Source organism: Dermochelys coriacea, chromosome 5 (genome assembly GCF_009764565.3).
Source record: "Dermochelys coriacea isolate rDerCor1 chromosome 5, rDerCor1.pri.v4, whole genome shotgun sequence".
Classification (NCBI taxonomy): domain Eukaryota; kingdom Metazoa; phylum Chordata; order Testudines; family Dermochelyidae; genus Dermochelys; species Dermochelys coriacea.
The window spans coordinates 62,061,911-62,084,621 of NC_050072.1; the positions used below are offsets into that span (position 1 = coordinate 62,061,911).

At 40.5% G+C, this 22,711-nt stretch overlaps 1 protein-coding gene across 1 annotated transcript in view; it reads left to right on the forward strand.

The window, feature by feature from the left end:
* The window catches only part of FAM81B (family with sequence similarity 81 member B), a 64,484-nt gene extending 45,318 nt beyond the window's left edge, over positions 1 to 19,166 (forward strand). The window contains exons 6-9 of the mRNA XM_038402878.2: positions 742 to 848; positions 10,306 to 10,441; positions 15,927 to 16,119; positions 18,860 to 19,166. Of these exons, the coding sequence (XP_038258806.2) occupies positions 742 to 848; positions 10,306 to 10,441; positions 15,927 to 16,119; positions 18,860 to 18,954 (531 nt within the window). The 3' untranslated portion in view covers positions 18,955 to 19,166. The remainder of the gene's footprint in view (positions 1 to 741; positions 849 to 10,305; positions 10,442 to 15,926; positions 16,120 to 18,859) is intronic.
* The last annotated feature ends 3,545 nt before the right edge of the window (positions 19,167 to 22,711 follow it).

Below are 22,711 nucleotides of genomic sequence, written 5' to 3' on the forward strand. Positions count from 1 at the left end.
GCCTGATTTGCCCCATCTTGACTCACTTTAAGTAGTCCTGTGGATTTCAATGATCCTACTTCTATGGATTAAGGTACTAACAGTAAATAATGGTGGCAGAATTTGGCCCTGTATAGTTTGGGATTACATTTGCCATATACAGTTTTCTAATTGCCAAATGAATTATTATTTCCCAGTAGGTGATTTTTAGCTCATGATAAAAGTCTTGCATGAACTTCAAAAAAGCTTTTACATTAGGGCCTAATTAAATTCATCTGCCAAGTGTACTGAACATAATCAAACTCTTGGTATTTCAGATTTTCTCAAATTTGGTCTCCCAATTTAGGTAGACCTGCATCCTGGATTCTCTACATAAAACCATCATTTTGGCACCAAGTATTTGGAATGCTACAAAGAATGCTACCAGTGAATCATCATGGGTTGTAAATAGAATTGGGAGCCAAGATAGGTAGCTGTATATAAGAATTTTACCTTATAAAGGGCTCAGTCCCCACTGATCTCAATGGTAATTAAATGGTGGTCAGCATCTTGCAGAATCTGGTCCAAAGAACAGAGTATACAGCCAGAAGTTTGACTGCTAGCCTTTAGCATGCAGTGAAATTACTTTTGGAAAAAGAACTTTCAGTTGCACACCCACCTTAAGTTCAGGCTGATTTCCCCGCTCCTGTAGCAATAATGTGTAGTTAATGTAAGTGCTGATAATTTGGCTCATGAAAACGTTCCCCGTTGAATTTTCATTAGGTAATGCAGCTATTAGAAAAGATCGAGACTTCCAACACTGAGCAAAGCTCTCATTTAAAGACAGTCCAGGGGAATCAACACCATGAATTGCAACTTCTGGATTTCAAGTAGGTGATGGAAAGCTTTTTTTTAATTATATTAATGCACTCTGAATGCTTTAGTCTGATGATGGAGTTGGCATGAAACAGCAAAACAAACCGATTTATATACATTCAAAAATGCTGAGGGAAGATGTACACAATAGTCATCTATTAAAAATATAGAATTGAAGAATATTGTTTTTAAAACTAATCCTTAAAATGAAGAGTCACTAAATGCCACCTAGAAAAAACAACAAATGCAAAAGTCAATGACACTTACCATACTTAAAAGAAAGCCACTAGCCACATTTGTTCAATTTACCATAACATTTATGGCTGACTTGCAGCCTGGCTAGTGTGGCAGCACAGGGGCATACAGGGAATCAAGGTACCCCCCTCATACCCCTGCTGTGGCTACCCATGCCATGGGAAGCAGCATGGGAAGGGAAGCAGGCTCCATAGAGCTGCTACTTCACCTGTTTGTGCAGGCGGGCAGGAAGGGTGAGGAATAGGTGGAACTATAGTTCTGGCAGACAGTGTAGCTATGCCAAGGCATCAGGAAATATATGCCGGTCATGATCACTTGCACCTAGGCAACCATCAATTTTTAGTGGAGTAACCAATTCAGCTTTATCGATCAGAATGAGGTCTACTATAGAATTACCCCCACCTTGCTTACGATACTTTGTTAGAAAAATTCTCACATTTTTTTCTTTCAACATTTATAAAAAGATGTTTAAGGAGCTGTTCAGCCTGCATTTGTGTGGTTCGGTGGTAACATAACCTTACCCAGTAGCCCTGTCACAGCTCTAGATGAGCTCCCCCTCCTGGACACTCACTAGACAGCTCTGAGGGGATCCAAATGCTGAATCCCTCCAGAGTCTGAACGGAGCCTAGGCACTGCCCCAGCTTGAGGTGTCTAGGCTCACACTCAGTGAGGATCCCTTACTTAACTTTCTGCAAACTGAGACCCTGCAGTCCCACTGTCCAGCCCAGTGGCTGCCCTAGCTACAGGCAAACTAGGCAGCTGCCTAGGGTATCATGGCAGCCAGGCCAAACCTGAACTATGCTGCAACCCTGTGCACCAGGTCACAATGCTGCTCACTCAAATTTTACCCAGCCAGCCCCTCCCCACATCATGATGGAGAGACACCAGGCCAAACCTGAGTGAATGGCACTGCAACCTGGCACTTGGCTCCCCCACTTCTACTACAATCACTGGAAGGCTCCCCACACTCCCCACCAAAAAAGTCCAATGCGCCTTTTCTAGGAGGTGGAGGGGAGTCGCACACTGAAGTTTTGCCTAGAGGGGGTAGATTGTCTTGAGCAGCCTCTGGCCCAATTCTTGTTACCAGTGGTGACATCTCTGGTTCCCTCATAGCTTAAACACACCTGCTAGGTTTAGTTTACATCTTCAAGGGGTATGTGAGATGTATACACAACACTTTGCACAGGAGTCTAAAATACATTTGCTCTTAGTAGCATGAAAAATTTACAGATCTAGACAAAAATAAACCCTACATGCTTCCCTCCCCTCCCCCCGCAACTCGCTCTGTTTCTTTACCACTCTGGACCGTTCTTTGTGCTGGGGCCAGGGTCCTCTGGGTGACCCAGGACCCTTCCCCTGCAGTGACATGACTTATCTGAACCTTAGGGCATCTCTCTCATTCGCTCACTCTGCAGGCCAGCTTGCTTTGATCTTGGTTGGTCCTACAGCTAAATTGCCCCCACACCCTCACTAAGAAAGCACATCCATCTCTTCTCCTTGGGTCCTGTGTGACTTGAGAGTTCTTCTCTTCCCCCCCCCCCCCGCCCCATCTTTTCAAAATCTTTGCCATCTCTTGCTTTGTTCTCTTTGGGAATTTTTCTACTCTCCTTCACCAGTCCCCTTCAGAGAGAAAGGATAAGACAGATTCTCCTAGCTTGAACTAACCTATTGTTAGGAGCTAGCAAACAGAGCTGTAAACAGGGGAGTTTGAGTGGGAGTTCTGTTGGAGGAGAAGGTAGTTGTACTTGGTTTTGTATTTTTAGTATTTGTGTGTGTAGGGGCTTTGTGCTGGGAGAGCAGCTGAGCCCTGATTAGGGGGCAGGGCTTTGTGCTGGGAGAGCAGCTGAGCCCTGCTTAGGGGGTGGGGCTTCTGACTAGGGGTCCTATAAAGGTAGCCAGCCAGTCAGGCAGTGGCACAAGAGCTAGCAAACAGAGCTGTAAACAGGGGAGTTTGTATTGTGGTGCTTGTTTGGGGTTTGCTTTTGCTGGGGGGGGTGGTCTTTTTGGTGTGGCTTGTGTTTCCCAGATTAACAGGATTTAGGTGGGAAGGCGATGACAGATGGGGAGGCAGCTGTGGGAGTGACTCCTGTAGTGGAAGACACATTGAGGATGACTGGATGTGGAAGCTGTGGTATGTACATGATCCTGGAGGGGGGACCTGGTAAGAGTTTCTTCTGCATGAAATGCTGTTTGATGGAGGAAAAGATCCGAGGTTTGGAGATGCAGGTGGAAAGTCTCGTTGAGTTTAGGAAGGGGTTCGAGCAGATGATGGAGCAAAGATATGAGGTATCTGAAGGGAAAAGCTCAGATTCACAAATGGAAGCAGGGCTGGGGAATTCTGAGGGGAGACTGGGTGAGGAAAGTGGTCAGTGGAAGAATGTGACTCAAAGAACCAGGCAGAGGAAAAGACGGGCTAGTGAAGGAGAAATAGAGCTTAGGAACAGGTTTGCAGAGTTGGAAAATGAAGAAGGGGCTCAGCAGGTACTTGTTGAAGGTGGAAGGGTAAGGAAGAAGAGAAGAGAGGCTAGTCTTATAGGAAAAGCGGAAGAGTCAAGGGAGACTACACCAAATATGAGCCCCAGGAGGATACAGGATGTGGTGAAGAGGATTATAAGGGAAAATAGGAATGGAAAGAACTTGCAGCCAGAGGGAACAGGGGAGAGACTGGAGAATACACCGTCACCAGGAAAAGGCAGGTCTATGTGATCGGGGACTCTTTATTGAGAAGAATAGACAGGCCTGTAACTAGAGCTGATCCAGAGAATAGAAGGGTGTGCTGTCTTCCGGGTGCTAAGATACGGGATGTAGACCTGAGGTTGAAAAGGATCCTAAAGGGAGCGGGAAAGAATCCCCTAGTTATCCTTCATGTGGGAACAAATGATACGGCTAGATCCTCGCTAGAAAGTATTAAGGGAGACTATGCTAGGCTGGGAAAGACGCTTAAGGAAATTGAGGCTCAGGTGATCTTTAGTGGGATCCTTCCTGTTCCTAGAGAAGGGCAACAAAGGTGTGACAAGATTATGACTGTCAACAGATGGCTTAGGCAGTGGTGCTATAAGGAGGGCTTTGGGATGTATGGCCACTGGGAGGCATTCACGGACAGAGGACAGTTCTCTCGGGATGGACTTCATCTGAGTAGGGAAGGAAATAGACTTCTAGGATCGAGGCTGGCACAACTGATAAAGAGAGCTTTAAACTAGGAATTAGGAGGAGATGGTTGGGAGATGTCCAGGTAATCTCCACGCCAGATTTTAGCATTGAGAGGGAAGAAGACGAAGTAAGAAAGGATACAGCCGTGGGTAGGAGAATGTATATAAGGAGCGAGGGCAGTGTGGATACTAGTCTAATAGGCTATACTGGCTGTAGAATGACTGTGCCTAATAGGGTACAAAATGTGAGCGAGGCCAAACAGCAAAAATTAAGATGTTTATACACCAATGGAGGAACTAGAGCTACTGGTGCAGGAAGTGAAACCAGATATTATAGGGATAACAGAAACATGGTGGAATAGTAGTCATGACTGGACTACAGGTATTGAAGGGTATGTGCTCTTTAGGAAAGACAGAAGTAAAGGTGGTGGAGTAGCATTGTATATCAATGATGAGGTAGAATGTAAAGAATTAAGAAGCGATGCAATGGATAAGACGGAGTCCGTCTGGGCAAAAATTACATTGGGGAAGAAAACTAGTAAAGCCTCTCCTACGATAGTGCTTGGGGTGTGCTATAGACCTCCGGGATCTAATTTGGATATGGATAGAGCCCTTTTTAATGTCTTTAATCAAGTAAATACTAATGGAAACTGCGTGATCATGGGAGACTTTAGCTTCCCAGATATAGACTGGAGGACCAGTGCTAGTAATAATAATAGGGCTCAGATTTTGCTAGATGCGATAGCTGATGGAATCCTTCATCAAGTAGTTGCTGAACCGACTAGAGGGGATGCCATTTTAGATTTAATTTTGGTGAGTAGCGAGGACCTCATAGAAGAAATGGTTGTAGGGGACAATCTTGGCTCAAGTGATCATGAGCTAATTCAGTTCAAACTAAATGGAAGGATTAACAAAAATAAATCTGCAACTAGGGTTTTTGATTTCAAAAGGGCTGACTTTCAAAAATTAAGGAAATTAGTTAGGGAAGTGGATTGGACTGAAGAATTTATGGATCTAAAGGTAGAGGAGGCCTGGGATTACTTTAAATCAAAGCTGCAGAAGCTATCGGAAGCCTGTATCCGAAGAAAGGGGAAAAAATTCATAGGAAGGAGTTATAGAGCAAGCTGGATGAGCAAGCATCTTAGAGAGGTGATTAAGAAGAAGCAGAAAGCATACAGGGAGTGGAAGATGGGAGGGATCAGCAAGGAAAGCTACCTAATTGAGGTCAGAACATGTAGGGATCAAGTGAGACAGGCTAAAAGTCGAGTAGAGTTGGACCTTGCAAAGGGAATTAAAACCAACAGTAAAAGGTTCTATAGCCATATAAATAAGAAGAAAACTAAGAAAGAAGAAGTGGGGCCGCTAAACACTGAGGATGGAGTGGAGGTTAAAGATAATCTAGGCATGGCCCAATATCTAAACAAATACTTTGCCTCAGTCTTTAATAAGGCTAAAGAGGATCTTGGGGATAATGGTAGCATGACAAATGGGAATGAGGATATGGAGGTAGATATTACCATATCTGAGGTAGAAGCGAAACTGAAACAGCTTAATGGGACTAAATCGGGGGGCCCAGATAGTCTTCATCCAAGAATATTAAAGGAATTGGCACCTGAAATTGCAAGCCCATTAGCAAGAATTTTTAATGAATCTGTAAACTCAGGAGTAGTACCGAATGATTGGAGAATTGCTAATATAGTTCCTATTTTTAAGAAAGGGAAAAAAAAGTGATCCGGGTAACTACAGGCCAGTTAGTTTGACATCTGTAGTATGCAAGGTCCTGGAAAAAATTTTGAAGGAGAAATTAGTTAAGGACATTGAAGTCAATGGTAAATGGGACAAAATACAACATGGTTTTACAAAAGGTAGATCGTGCCAAACCAACCTAATCTCCTTTTTTGAAAAGGTAACAGATTTTTTAGATAAAGGAAATGCAGTGGATCTAATTTACCTAGATTTCAGTAAGGCATTTGATACCGTGCCACATGGGGAATTATTAGTTAAATTGGAGAAGATGGGGATCAATATGAACATCAAAAGGTGAATAAGGAATTGGTTAAAGGGGAGACTACAACGGGTCCTACTGAAAGGCGAACTGTCAGGTTGGAGGGAGGTTACCAGTGGAGTTCCTCAGGGATCGGTTTTGGGACCAATCTTATTTAATCTTTTTATTACTGACCTCGGCACAAAAAGTGGGAGTGTGCTAATAAAATTTCCAGATGATACAAAGCTGGGAGGTGTTGCCAATTCAGAGAAGGATCGGGATATTATACAGGAGAATCTGGATGACCTTGTAAACTGGAGTAATAGTAATAGGATGAAATTTAATAGTGAGAAGTGTAAGGTTATACATTTAGGGATTAATAACAAGAATTTTAGTTATAAGTTGGGGACGCATCAATTAGAAGTAACGGAAGAGGAGAAGGACCTTGGAGTATTGGTTGATCATAGGATGACTATGAGCTGCCAATGTGATATGGCTGTGAAAAAAGCTAATGCGGTTTTGGGATGCATCAGGAGAGGCATTTCCAGTAGGGATAAGGAGGTTTTAGTACCATTATACAAGGCACTGGTGAGACCTCACCTAGAATACTGTGTGCAGTTCTGGTCTCCCATGTTTAAAAAGGATGAATTCAAACTGGAGCAGGTACAGAGAAGGGCTACTAGGATGATCCGAGGAATGGAAAACTTGTCTTATGAAAGGAGACTTAAGGAGCTTGGCTTGTTTAGCCTAACTAAAAGAAGGTTGAGGGGAGATATGATTGCTCTCTATAAATATATCAGAGGGATAAATACAGGAGAGGAAGAGGAATTATTTAAGCTCAGCACCAATGTGGACACAAGAACAAATGGGTATAAACTGGCCACCAGGAAGTTTAGACTTGAAATTAGACGAAGGTTTCTAACCATCAGAGGAGTGAAGTTTTGGAATAGCCTTCCAAGGGAAGCAGTGGGGGCAAAAGATCTTTCTGGTTTTAAGATTCTACTCGATAAGTTTATGGAGGAGATGGTATGATGGGATAATGGGATTTTGGTAAGTAATTGATCTCTAAATATTCAGGGTAAATAGGCCTAATCCCCTGAGATGGGATATTAGATGGATGGGATCTGAGTTACTACAGAAAATTCTTTCCTGGGTATCTGGCTGGTGAATCTTGCCCATATGCTCAGGGTTTAGCTGATTGCCATATTTGGGGTCGGGAAGGAATTTTCCTCCAGGGCAGTTTGGAGAGGCCCTGGAGGTTTTTCGCCTTCCTCTGTAGCATGGGGCATGGGTGACTGGAGGGAGGCTTCTCTGCTCCTTGAAGTCTTTAAACCATGATTTGAGGACTTCAATAGCTCAGACATAGGTGAGGTTTTTTGTAGGAGTGGGTGGGTGAGATTCTGTGGCCTGCGCTGTGCAGGAGGTCGGACTAGATGATCAGAATGGTCCCTTCTGACCTTAGTATCTATGAATCTATTGTCTCAAGATGCTTCCACCTGAACAGGCAGCTAGCAATTTCTAACACCTTTGTACCTGGTAAGGGAAGAATGTGACACAGACCATGTCAGCAAAGATGGGAGCCACATGTACTTAGAGGTATTCAAAAATACAGTCCTTTTAAAAGAACAACTTCATATCCTCTATCAGAATTCATAACTTGTACAGACAAATTCCCCATCTTGTGATTTATCAGTTAGTATATTGATCTGTATGTATAACAGATCCTGCCCTTCTGAATTGTCAGTTCTAAAGCATGTAATGGTATCTTTGACATAGAATGCCATTCTCCCCCACCCTCTTCTGCCCACTCTTTCCTAAATATGAGCTTTAGCATTCCAGTCACGTGACTCACCCACTCACTTTTCAGTAATACCAATTATATCTCCCCTCCTGACTCCCTTTAAATTACTCAGGTTGACTACTGTACTATACTATCTGTTATGATATCAATACACTCAGTATATTTTCTGAGAGCAAGTAAAACATTTCCAGGAAATGCACTTAACATAAATTTTTTTGCCAAGTGGTGTTGCTTATCTCCCTGATTACAATTTGCACTCCAGTAGTACCTAGGGACCCCAATGATGTGCTAGGTTCTATACAGCACAATGAAAATACAGTCCTCACCCAAAGAGCTAACAGTAAAACAAGAGAACAGGTGGATACAATAGTAGGGAAGCTCAAAGAAATAGTTAGACTAGCGAAACTGATAAGTATGAGCAGAAATGGTCATAGCATGCCAACTGCCCATCATTGTTGAGGTTTTTTATAGGCATCATGCAGAGGAGAGCATTTTAGGGGGGCTTTAAAGGAGGCCAATGAGGTGGCTTAGTGGTTGTTTACAGGGATCTTTTATGTGGGAGGGCTGGCAAGGGAGAAAATGTGAAGATGCTTTTTGAAAACTTACAAATGGATGCTGAAGACTGGCATAGTAGAAGCAAGAGTGGTGTCTCAATAGTAATATAAAAGATGACGGGTAAGGCAGGGATAAACCATGACGGGCCTTAAAGCAGAGAAGAGTAGTTTGTGTTAAGAAAAGGGAGCCAGTGGAGGGATGCAAAGAGATGTTGCAGAGAAACAATGAGCCAGGAAAATATTTGCAGCAGTGTTTTGAATAGCTATAAGTAGGGAAAGACTGCAGGATTATGAGGAAACGTATTGCTCTTAAATGGGCAGAGAAAATGAATGAACTGATTTTTCTGGTCCCTCACCACTCCTTTCTGCAAGCCTATTCATCCCTGGCTTATCACTGACTATGGGGAAAAGGGCTCGTCAGAGCCCCTTGTTGAAATACTTGTAGTACAGGATTATCATTTTTCTTGATAAATGGGGGGGCTCCTTTTTCCAGAAAGTGAGTCCATTGCCATGATGCTAGAGAAATCCATGTTGATTACAAAGGATATAAATCAAAATTGCTCAAATTTTCATTCTTGAACTTTCAGAACAATCTCTTGCAATTGTTTTGTTTAGAAATAACAAAAAATGACCCAATGCATTATTTAAAATAGCTCTTGATAAGGTGTGAGCTACAGGCAAGAACTGATGTCAAATTCCATGTATAGCAAGTCATTTACTATTGCTCTGTTCTTGTTTTCAGAATCTGTTGCTGTTAATTACCATTATCTCTACCATAGGACTAATAACACCGTACCTGTAGCATTGTTTTAAAAGTCTTTCAATTTTTTTTCAGGATGATATTTGAACTTTAGAATTACAAGTAAATGTGCCTTCCAGGAATGCTTAGTTATAAGCTTGTTTTATATTTTGACTGAGACACAAAAGCCCAGCTGGCTTGCCCCAAAGCTGTGCACTTACTCAGTAGTACCGCTCAAATTAGAATTCCAGGAGTCAATGTTTACAGGAGAACAAATATGTCAGAAATTAGCATAGAAAATATTTTCTAATACTCTTTAAGGTCAGGTCACCCACAAAAGCTTGGAAATTTACATTTATAACTGAAACTTGGTCCTAAAATCATCTCTGTAATATAGGTCACAATGTACATTATATCACATTTTTGCAGCATAAAAAGACCAAAGTCTAAAACGCACAGCCCCCTCTAATTAGACACTGTTCACAACTCCTGATTTCTGAGCTGTTGGCCTCAATCCCCCTCCCTCTTCCTCCCTTGTCTGCTTTCTGGACTTTATCCTCTGTCTTTTGGAGATCTTCCAGACTCCCATCCTCCCCCAAGGCAAACTCATCTCCTTGTACTCTCACAAGCTTCTATTCTGTCTTTCCATGTTTCCATTTCCAGCTCAGTCCTGACTTTGCTGCTCTTCCTGGTGCCAACAATATAGGGTATGCTCGGCCCGATACTCTAGGGACCACAACCAGTTGGATCCCTGATATGACTAGAAATGGAGTAGAACCAATTCATTTCAAGAGTAAATTTGATCGGAGAAGTGAATGTCTGTAATAGTTTATTTTCCCATTCCAATCTTCTCCCCCAGATGAAAACGTGCATCAGAACTAAGCCAGCCTGGCATGTTAAAAACAATTTACTCAAGTGACTAAGGTTTTCACATAACATTGGCTAAAACTCAGATATATTACTAAAAGATTAAACCTTCTTAATATTAGGGTGAATAGTCTTCTAAATGACCTCCGGGATCAAATTCAGGACCAACGAAAATGGATAGAAATCCAGCTGAGGCGATCTGAACAAGAACAAGCCTACCATACAGATCAATTTCTTATTGCAATGAAGGAGAGACTGGTAAGATGTTTGTTAATCCCAGACTGATAAAATAGTATAGATTTCTAGACCTCTCAAGACTGATTATAAGAGAAACCCCAAAGATTTTTGATTCCATAAAAATTTCCAGAGATGCAAAGTCAAAACCCACAAAATAGATCACAAAACCCTTAAGCCCCAGAAGCACAACGCTGTCAGTAAAATGACCAAAGAATGGAAATGGACTGGTAATGCAATATAAAATCTTTAGTCTCGATGTTGTCAATTCAAATCCAGCTCCCAGTGGTACTGACCAAAAGCTACCATCTGACTGTTTAATGGTCTGTGTGCTTGGTGCTCTAAGTCTATTTTCCACTGGACAGTTGTCCACATCACAAAAACCACCACCACATTTGGCATCCTTAGACATTCTCATCAGGGAAACCAAGGACTGAGTGGCTAAGGGCATTCTACACATGTGCTACCTGACAGCCAGAGCTGAGACATGGCTGGATCAAAATGGAGAAGCTCATGCTGTTCCCATCCATGCTGAACCTGTGCTATGAATAAACAGAGGACTCCAGCTGTCTCATACTTGCTCCTTCAATGAGCATTGTATTCAGACAAAGCATTTTAGAAAATTAAACACAAGTGAAAGCTGGGCCACATCAACCATATTATTCTTTAACATTCCTTCCTCTCCATCATCTTAGAAATAGCTGAAGAACTTCAGTGTTTAAAGCTTCAAAATGGTTGGGTAAAACAAACAAATTCTTCCTCCTGAAGCCTGGCAAAATAATTTTCCTGAAATCACCCTTTCAGCAGAGCCCCAGGAAGAAAAGAGGCAAGGGGGAGGAAACAGGGTAAATTGAAGAATGCAGGGAGGATTTAAAGGAGTGTGAAACTAAAAGGGAGAGAAAGGGGTGCAAAGTGGAGAATATGAAAGCTGAGTAAAGAGGTAGAACAGATACAGATAAGAGAAGGCTTGCAGGAATGATAGTAGAATTCCTGGTAATGCAGTACTCCACAAATCAATTTTTCATTTTGTGTAATTGGGCTCAGTACATTCAAAATTACTGCCAAGATATACAATAGACAATGTCCTTCTATGAACTGGAGTATTCACCTGAAAACAAATGCAGTACATTTTATATTCACTATTCCTTTAACTCTGGATACTATGGCCCCCAGCATGGATTGAGACCTAGTTCACCCAACCATACCAGAACTCTCCTATCAATAGTAAACTGCCCACAGTTCAAAGTACCAAAATTCACATTCTGAACTTACACACTTTCACTTTGAGCTCAGACACCAAAGGTCTAGAGCCAATGTGATTGTGTAAGGCACTGAAGCATTCTTCAGTATTAGTGCTTAGCTTCAGAAAATCCCTGTTCTCAGGGTCTGGAAATGAAGGTTTATTTTGTTGGACTGATGAATCAAACTTCTACCATAACATCCTTCCAGCTGCATTAAGGATTCTTTCTTTGCATCCCAAGAATAGTCCTGTAGAGAATGCAATACATTTAGCAAACTTCTTTTAGTTCTTACAAACACAAGTCTCAAAGATCGCTAGTGCACATTTTAAATCACATGATTTATAGGATGTACAAAATTTGTCTATATAGAATTTCATAAACATGTTTCAAAACCTCCAGCTTACCAAATATTAAATTTCATAGGAATTAGGACTGTCAAGCAATTTAAAAAAAATCATGTCTAATCGTGCAATTAAAAATTAATCTCACTGGTAAATAATAGAATGCCATTTATATATTTTTGGATGTTTTCCATAATTTCAAATATATTTACTTCAATTACAACACAGAATACAAACTGTACAGTGCTCACTTTATATTTTGATTATAAATATTTGCACTGTAAAAATGTTTCAGTTTGCTTAATACAAGTATTTTAGTGCAATCTCTATCATGAAAGTTGAACTTACAAATGTAGGATCTAAAGATTTTTATATTTTAATTTTTGAGTGTAGTTATTTTTTGTACATAATTCTACAAGTCCACTCAGACTTCTTGTTCAGCCAATCATTTAGACAAATAAGTTTGGTTACAAATTTGCAGGAGATGATGCTTCTTGACAACAGGCATTCACATGGCACTATTGTAGCTGGTGTTGCAAGATATTTACATGCCAGATGCACTAAAGAGTCATATGTCCCTTCATGCTTCAACCATCATTCCAGAGGACATGTCCATGCTGATGTCAGGTTCTGCTCGATAATGATCCAGAGCAGTGCAGACAATGCATGTTCATTTTCATCATCTGAGTCAGATTTTTCTTTTTTGCTAGATAAGATTCTGTAGTTTCTGCATCGGAGTGGTGTTCTTTTAAGACTTCTGAAAGTATGTGCCATGCCTCATCCCTCTCAGATTTTAGAAGGCACTTTAGATTCTTAAACCTTGGGTTGAGTGCTGTAGCATCTTTAGAAATCTCACATTTGGTATCTTCTTTGCGTTTTGTCAAATCTGCAGTGAAAATTTTCTTAAAACGAACAACATGCTCGGTCAACACCCGAGACTGCTGTAATATTAAAATATATGGCAGAATGCGGGTAAAACACAGAGCAGGAGACATACAATTCTCCGATTGAAGTGAGCTGTAGCTCACGAAAGCTTATGCTCTAATAAATTTGTTAGTTTCTAAGGTGCCACAAGTACTCCTTTTTCTTTTTGCGAATTCTCCCCAAGGAGTTCAGTCACAAGTTTGTTTAATGCATTGTATTTTTAACAAGCGTCATCAGCATTAACATGTCCTCTGGAATGGTGGCCAAAATATGAAGGCGCACAGGAATGTTTAGCATATCTGACATGTAAATACCTTGCAATGCTGGCTACAAAAGTGCCATGTGAATGTCTATTCTCACTTTCAGGTGGACATTGTAAATAAGAAGAGGGCAGCATTATCTCCTGTAAACAAATTTGTTTTGTCTTAGTGATTGGCTGAAGAAGAAGTAGGACTGAGTGGACTTGTAGGCTCTAAAATTTTGAATTGTTTTGTTTTTGAGTGAAGTTATATAACGACAAAAAATCAACATTTGTAAGTAGCACTTTCACAATAAAGAGATTGCACTAAGGTACTTACATGAGGTGAATTGAAAAATACTATTTCTTTTACCATTTTTTACAGTGCAAATATTTGTAATAAAAAATAAAGTGAGCACTGAACACTTGAAGTCCATGTTGTAATTGAAAGCAATATATTTGAAAATTTAGAAAAACATCCAAAATATTTAATAAATTTCAATGGGTATTTAATAGTGCAATTAAAACTGAAATTAATCACAATTTTTTGAATTAATCATGTGAGTTAACTGCATTTAATCAACAGCCCTAATGGGAATAATTGGGAATTGATACTTGAGTAATACATTTTAATTAGTTCTTTTAAAGTTTGGAAAGCTTTTCTGGCCTTTTGATAAATACCCTACATCCTGCTGCAGGGTTCAACATCAAATACTTTATTATGATTCGCAGCAGCAGGAATGATCTTGGGTGTGTCAAAGGACATAGCTCTGAGTTCCAAACAAAACTCCTATGAAAATGTCCTTTACTTTGAATCTTGAACAAAATGCTTCTATAACTTAGTCCATCGAGTCATCTACTGTACTGAATAAATCAAATTTATTTACTACTGATGATACAGTGCAATAGAGAAGACACTAAAAATATTATTTCCAGCCCTATAAAACACATCAGCTTTGAGGTATCAGAGGCAGCAAATAATACTGGCATTTGCATGGGTGTTTTGCAGACAAGACACCTATATGCAGTGCAATTTTTCTCTATAGAGAGATTGTATGAAAGTTGTGCCAAAACATAGAGTCAACATTAGCCTGAGCTTGCAGCACTACATTTGAATAGAAGAAATAGGGCAGAGCATATTTTCTCTCTCTCTCTCTCTGGAGTAGCTAAACTGTCCACTGGTGGTGGTTGTTGCTTCATGAAAAAACTGCTGGAAATGCAGTTGTCTGGGTGGGACTTCGAGGAATCTTCAAAGCAGAACCTCTGAGAGAACAGCAGTGTATAGAGGGGATGGAGTGTTCAAAGCTACTCACTAAAGTTCTGATCATATCTTTTGGGGGGTACTTGACACCGATCAGGCCGTAACTGCTAAGCCAACTGTTACATCCTGTTGTCCAGGCTCCACATATTTTGAAACAGAGGATACAATTGCTTACTCTTCACTCATGTGACATACAGAAGCTGTATGAACATGAGCACAGATTAGGCTCGAGGTTTACATGTTATAGGATGGAGCTGTTTGAGTGCAGAACAGCAGTAGGTTATTCTGGGAGATGACTCATTTCATCAGCCACCTGTATATAATTTCAGTATTTGTACATGCAAAGTTTAGTGTATTGGTTTAAACAAACTCTGGTTAGGTTTCAACAACACTGCTGTTTGTAAACATTTTATTTTTGAGGCAAAGCCTGCTGCTGCTGAGTCCCCTGGGAGCAGAAACATGCCATTCTGCTGTGTAAGACCAGGGGGTGCTGACCATAGTATGATACTGAGCTCTGAGCCACAAGCTCCCTGTACTGCAGTGTGCAGAGCAAGGGGGAGGTGGCGGAGGGTAGCCACAAAAAACCCCTCCCTTCATGCCCCACAGGAGCTGTGTAGTAGCCTTCAGAGGCCACAGCAGCCAGTAGGCTTATATGTGGGAAAGGATTTCTCTCCAGCCCCTAACTGCACATCTACTTCAGCTCTAGCCTGGCTACTCATGCTGGGCTCTGGATTTGTTTCTTACTGTTTAACACTTTGGGCTAGGAAGCTTCATGTGAGAGAAGCATAGTAACAGAAAGCTGCAGGGGAGTGTGAATTCGTTTTCAATCCTTTGTTCCAAGGTGAAACATGGACTAAATCGCTGTTTGTTTTTTTAAAATGCCCTGCACCAGCCTTCATTCCACCTGTATCACCCCCTGAATCTCAGGGGGGATGGGAGAGGGTTGTAGGACATCCTGCATGGGTATAAGCTCCAGCAACATTTATTTAGTTAATATAATATTGTCTATATGGATTTCAAAGGTAAAGAAAACTGCCTCTTGGCTGGCAAGCATGAGTTAAACCAGTTTTTTCTGGTGAGCAATGTAATCCTCTGAGGTCCTCTCAACACTGATGGCCGCATGCAGGGCATGTGTAACTACACATGCCTGAGTAAGGCTCTGACAGTGGGCAAAAGCTCCAGCAGTGCGGAGCTGTCAGAGCCTTTCCCCACTGCCAAAGCCTTTTCTTGCAGCAGGGAAAGGCTCTGGCAGCAGGGAGGCAGTGGGTTATTACACTGCTAAAAACAATTGTAAACATGGAGCTGTAGACTGCTATGTAGGATATATACTTGAAGGTTCTAGTGTGTCTTTACTCACCTAAGCATTGCCCCACAGTCTACACTGCTATTTATACTCCTGTTAGGTGGATGTTCAGTGTATGTACTCTATAGACTGCCATAAGTGTAGACCTAGCCTTATTAACTTTGGTATTTATGTGATGTTCACATGATATCTATTTAAAAGGAAGCAGCAGAAAAGAAACTGGAGGAAAACCTGCAGTTCTCACTAAAGTTAGAGAGCACCAATAAACCACAGCAATATGAAATGGCGCTGAGCCAGGTGACAAAATATGAAAATAAACTGCATGCAAGAATTACTAGATTTGAAAGACAGATCTGGAATGAGCTGGAGGAAATCCAGAATGAATATAGATCAGGTAAGAAGGGTTTATTTGTTATATTTGTACAGGACTGTAATATGCTTCCTAGTCAAATGGGAACAATACAAAAATATGCCTGCCTTTCTTCCTTGGTGCCATAACTATTTTTCAAATAGTTTTTCCTCACTGCCTGTCACTGCTGACAGACATTACAGTAGCCCACCACAATCCAGTACTTCAGTTTCCTTTTCCCATGATGACACTGTCCTTTAGTAGCTTGTATCCGGAGACCTGAATCTGGTTTCCAAACTCAGCTTTAGGGAGCGCATCTAACAGTGAGAATCCTTTCTTCCATCATCAGCTAATCAGGAGGCTGCAGCCTTTCCATTTGCACAAGAACCTTGTTACTGAGATCTTTGCTTGATGATGTGTAGCTGTGCATATTTTCACCTAAGGCAGCAGATAACGAGGTCCTTCTGAAGTTTCAACTTGCAACCAAGAGTGGCATAATACAAATCTGTACACTGATAATTAGATTAAACAGGCAGACACGCACATACATACCTGTTCAGTGTTCTATGATGAATGCTAGTGACATCCACCAGTGCACTTGCAGACCAAATTCTAACCTAGTCGTGTTCTACCACGACCTTCACAGATTTGGATTTGGCTATCTCAAAGACCACCTTAACATCCACAACCTGGCAAGACAGGATCTAGCAGGATGATGCAATTAGAAAATTCCTGAATTTAAAAATGCAGATGCTGGAGGATGAGCATTCTCAGCAGCAAGTCCTTGGTTGCTGAACTTCATGTCAGAGATAATCAGGCTAAACCCAAATCCAGCCATCTTCAGATCAAAATGCCAAAACCCAGCTTTTCTGTAAACACTTCCCCAGTAACTTTTTCCTAACTATCGGGTGGGGATGACAAGAAATAAGAACAGGTATAGAGAAACACAAGAAGATCACTTTCTTTGTAATTTTTATGCCATCTTAATAGCTGCTGTTGGTGCTTATACACTGCTGAGACAGTATAAAAGCCAAGATATCTTGGAAATGTCTGAAATATGAGAGATCTGTTTGGATTTTTTTATAACTTTGAATACTCTGCAATTACTTGCTTAAATCATATCTGAAGAGTTGCACTGATCAAATGAACTCCATATTAAACAACACTTTCAAAAGCAAAAGAAAAAAAGTGACAATCTGTCATGCTACTATGTAGACACTTTATTTTTAAGAGGACGGCTAGCTGGAAACTATGGTTAAGATGTTAATTAGCAAGAAAATCAAACATCTATTCTGACAAATTTGCAAACTAATCCTCTCTGTTTGTCCATTTTGAGAGATCCTGTAATTTGCAAATAGGGATAGATAAATCTAATTGTTCAAAAGCTTCCAGTCTCTGGTTAGCCACATTATAATGAAATGTTGATAAACTTCCAAGCATACCAGCTTTTTCTTTTTAAATCTATTTCAGAAATGATAGAATCTTTCTTTATATATTTACTTAGGTACATAAAAGGCCCTCATAACAGTAGTATCTGAGCTCCCCCTTATGCTGTCTCAAAAATTCATTTATGATTTTCATCAAAACTGTTTTTATTCTTAGTGATACCATATAGTGTATTTAGAAAGTAGTGACTACTTCCAAGACTAGCTCTCCTGCAGAATTGTTCTCAGTGTTTGGATTTCTTGGCATGAACTCCACTACCAGGAGGGGACACACCAAAGCTAAAAGTTTAGCATCCAGTTGCTTGAAATGAAATAATTGTATGTATCCCAACTGGAACTATAGTCACTGTCTGACATTGCCATCTATTAACAGGTGATGAGTTGTCGGAGTCAGACACCAGCCCTCCAGCAACCCTGTCTGTGATCGAGCACACCCCCATCCCAATCAGGAGAAGGCTAATGAGCACCTTTGGGCTCAATCCCTATCAAATAGACATGGCTGCACAGCCTGCTGTGGCAGTTGGAGAAAGCAAGCTTAAAAAGGAGAGCAAGTCACAGGAAGGGGTGGCAACCAGGAGGGAAGGAGCTGCACCTTGCAAGGAGCCGAAAGGGAAACAGCTAACAAACTTCTGCTGCCCCAAGCCTTACCACAACCCCAAAAGACTTTAGAAAGAGGGAAAGGGCTTTGAAGCTGCCTGAGGGTGAGCCCTGAGAAAGGCTCTGCCTACTTTACAGTGTTGCTGGCTAAAACTATCATATTAGGTTCTAAATCTGCAATTGATAGCATGTGGGATGATACTCCGCTCCCTTGACTTCAAGGGGGGGCTCCGTGCAAGTGCAGGGATCTCCTGCCATGCTGTCACTTGCAGGAGCAATGCCTCCAAGGGTATGTAAATGTAATTAGAGAATTTCATGGGTCCAAAAGTAAGGATTATAGACTTACAAATCAGTTACTGGATAAACAATGCATTAGTCATGCTTTTAACAGTGAAACTGCACAGCTGGAAAAATAACTTCAATAACAAGCAGGACTTCATTTTTGTTCATCATATAGAATTCAATTTTCACAGCCAATAAATGTGATGCAAGTTCCGGTAATATTGCTACAATTTTGGGAGCACTACCAGTTGTTTGGTGCTGCCCGGTACACATGAAGACATGATTCCAGTACCAGGGAGGTTATCTTTTTAAAATGCTAAAGCATCTGCATGACATGCAAAAAAACAGATTAGATAGTTAAATGACCTTAATGGATTTTAGATTAAATGGTAGCTAATTACTGCAAAGTTGCATAAAAGCCTTTGACCATAGTTTAACTAAATATACCTTTTTTATACCAGGATTTCAGTCCATTCATGAAGCTCTCAACTCGCTCCAACAAATACAGATGACAAAACTGAAACTAGAAAAAAAGAAATTCCAGAAAGACATTTAAAAAAATACAATGCAAGGTAACTGAACTTCAGGAAGACTGAAGCTTTTTCAGCATTTGTTGTTTGTTCTCTCAACTTAACAGGACTGTTGGTTTAAAGACTGAAACAAAGAAAACCTCATGTCTCCATAGCATGTTACTGCTCTGCTTAAATCATATTTTATAGTAGAACCTTCATGATCTAGTGCAACATAAAAGAAAATCAGTTTTGGTGATTTTGTCTTGTTTTAATATGTTGAAGCAGGGTCAGTGAGGCAAGAAAATAAAGATTAAGGACTGACAAATTTGAAAGGGATATTTCACAAAACATTAGTTCTTATTTTGGGATTTTTAGGATCCACTGTCCATTTAACTCCCTGAAATTCTTAAGCATAACAAGCCTACTTCTGGTCTAAATTATGCTGGTTTTACACTACTGCAACTAAAATCAAAATTAGGCCTAGTAAATTCTCCCAGTACTAATGTATGTACATACATTAAGTCCATTAATATTCAATGGCAATTGAAGGAAGAATAGCAAGCCTTGCCTCAGTCTCTCTAGAATATAGCAAAACATTTAGTGCAGTGTAATTTGGGTTGGAGCTAAAGAGAAGTTGTCATTCAATGCAGCTAAGGAAACTGGTGCAAGTGATCAATCAAAGGCAAGGTGATCATTTTTGCATTAGCAGAAATCTGGTATCTATTTCCAAGCTGCTTTTCTGGTTCCTGGAAAGAAGATGATGGTTATACCTAGCTTCTTGATCATTAAAGTGGGTAAAATAAAATCTTAAACACCTTTTTATCTGCTTCAACTTTAAAAAAGGAAACAACCCTGAAATAAGTTTACCTGGTAATTCAGGTTCCAGAATTCTGAGGCACTAGTACACACTAAATTCCAGTCCACTGCCATCAGAGACAATTGTGCCAGGCTGTGGGAATGACCACAATGCAATTGTGGTAGATACTCTGTCCTACAACTGATAAATTCATGTCTGAGTCTCTCTCCAGCGAATCAAATGGGATAGAACTCAGATAATCCTAGTGGCTCTGGTTTTCCATGTTTGTCTAGGACAGCACCCAGGGAAAAGTTCCGCAGGCAGGGGCCCTGCATAATCTCTTTAACAGCATGGTTGATGAATGGGCCTCAGTACAGATAACAGGAGAATCCAATTCAGTAACAAATATACTTTTCTTGCTGCAAGGAAACCTTCCTTTTCTATGCTATATGCAAAAAACTAGAATCACAACGGGAAATGGTGTAAAGACAAATAGTGACCAATGTCAAATGCATTCCTTCTGTGTTTCAATTTTGGTAAGTTTGACTCATGTTGGGCCTTGCAGGTAGCACTCTTACGAGACAAGTGTCTGCACTTAACACTGTTTGCTGCTCCCATCTTGGCAACCCTTTAAGATCACATCACTCTGTATGTCACACATTCAGGGAACAGCAGAAAATCTATAGTGGCACCTGCAATCCTAATATACTTTTACAGATCCTTACCCAGCTGTCTTCTGAACTCATCCTATAGGTCTCATATTATTCCCTGCCTATGAAGGTGCTACTAGGTATCATAATGTTACTTGTATAAGCCATGAAGTTATGGCAAAATATAGGGCCACTGAGGAATTTATTCCAAAGTAGCACAGTATGTCACAGATGTTTGGATGGATCCAGAGCATCCTACAGAGAGCCTAAACCTGACACAAGGGGAAGACCACAGCTGCAGGTGTGCAGACTGGCTGGGGAAGGCCCCTTTTCCCATCTATTCCCTCATTTGGACAAGATTACTCTTGCCTTCATGCTACAGCATAAAGTATTGATTTGCATGGTTACATTGCAAGTTTGAGATATCATTTAGAATTAAAATTTCATGTGACATAAACATGCTATATGAGCTTCAGTATTGCTGTTGCTGATTTTGCACAAAAACTGCCCAAAGACATGATCAAAAGCTTCTAGCCGCCTTTTCCTCATGATCCAATTTATACTCCTCTTCACATCCAGCCAAAGGTTCCTGGCTGGTCGCAGCTTTTCCTCATTGGTTGGCTTTGTGGAAGGCATATTAGTCTGGCCAGATGGCAAGGCAGATAACAGAATTCAAGGCCCAATCTTGGAAGTTCACATCCAAGAAAAATGTAGGACTGGGCCTTATGTTTTTTTTTAAAAAAAGAAAGAGTTTGGTCTAAAATGTTATTTACATAGCATGAAGCCAACAGAGAGATTCCAAAGCTATAGGCAGTTCACAGTACTTTGGAGCATCAGATAACCATAACCCTATTTGCAGGACAGGTGGAGTTATTTGTTACTATTGTTTTTTGCCAATCAAAGCTGTTTGTGTTGGTTATAAGGCTGTTCCTATCCCTCACAAATGCTTTTCTTTCTTTTAAACTATACAGAATACCTAAATCTATTAGGTCAGTGAGCTGGTCATGTTTTGTGATTTAATTTTGTGTGAACAATGCTTGAATAAGAATCCTATTTGGTGAAAGGATTATTGAGGGGCGGTATGCTTTCCAGAGATAGCATATATAGATTTTTTTTTAAATTCTCATGAACAGATTTTATTTCATGTGTATATAAGGGAGTTTAATTACCATGGATGATATCCTGGCTCCATTGAAGTCAATGGGAGTTTTGTCTTTGACATCACCAGTGCCAGAATTTCACCCTATTTCTGCTTTAAAAGAAGGCAATATGCACCATTAGATGGCAACCCTGCCTAGGAATGAGTGGACCTGTTTTTCATTCCCATCTCTACCACTGACCTTGGCTAAGTCACTTCATCACTATGGCTGTTTCCCCATCGGTAAAATGGGGGTTCTGCTTGCCTTCATTCGTAAAGTTCTTTGAGATCTACAGAAGAATGAATTGCTAAAACCTGTCCCACCCTCAGCAAACCTGGAATTATTTTGCACAGGACACAGCAGACACTTTTCAGAGTAGAAGCCGTGTTAGTCTGTATTTGCAAAAAGAAAAGGAGTACTTGTGGCACCTTAGAAACTAACAAATTTATTTGAGCATAAGCTTTCGTGAGCTACAGCTCACTTCATCGAATGCATACCTTTACATCTGGAGGCTGCAGTGCTTTGTCTTATATTTCTTGGATTTCATTAATTTAAATTAGAGCCTTCCCTTAACAGTTTGCACATTATCTTCACTACCTACACCTCGCTTTCTTTCTTCAATGTGTAGAATAAATTGCTTTGGGCTATAAAATTATCTTGTCAAAAATATCAACTAATAGTTTCTTCTAATTCGAAGGAGACAGCATTGTTAGTTTGAAGGTAACTTTTGTTATCTGATGAAATGCTAAGCACCATAGCATGTGTTGCATAGTTTTAATACATGAAGAACATCTACAATTGAGAGTTAGATGACTTATTCAGAGTGTTCATGTTGGTCCCATGACATGAGGTAGACAGGTAGATGAGGTAGTATCTCTTATTGGACCAACTTCTGTTGGTGAAAGACAAACTTTTGAGTTACACAGAGCTCTTCTTCAGGTCTGGGAAAGGTACTCAGTGTCACAGCTAAATACAAAGTGGAGAAGATTGTTCTCTGGAGACCCTGGTTTTGTCTTATTACAACAATCTGAACCCACTAACCCTCCTTTGTCCTATGACTGCAGAGATGTTAATTGCCTACTTAATCTTGAACCATCTCTTGCAACATGTGTTAACTCTTTATGCTTAATCTGTTCCACCTTGTATTTAGCTGTGATATAGAGTACATTTCACAGACCAGAAAAACTCTGTAGCTCAAAAGTGTCTCTCACCACAA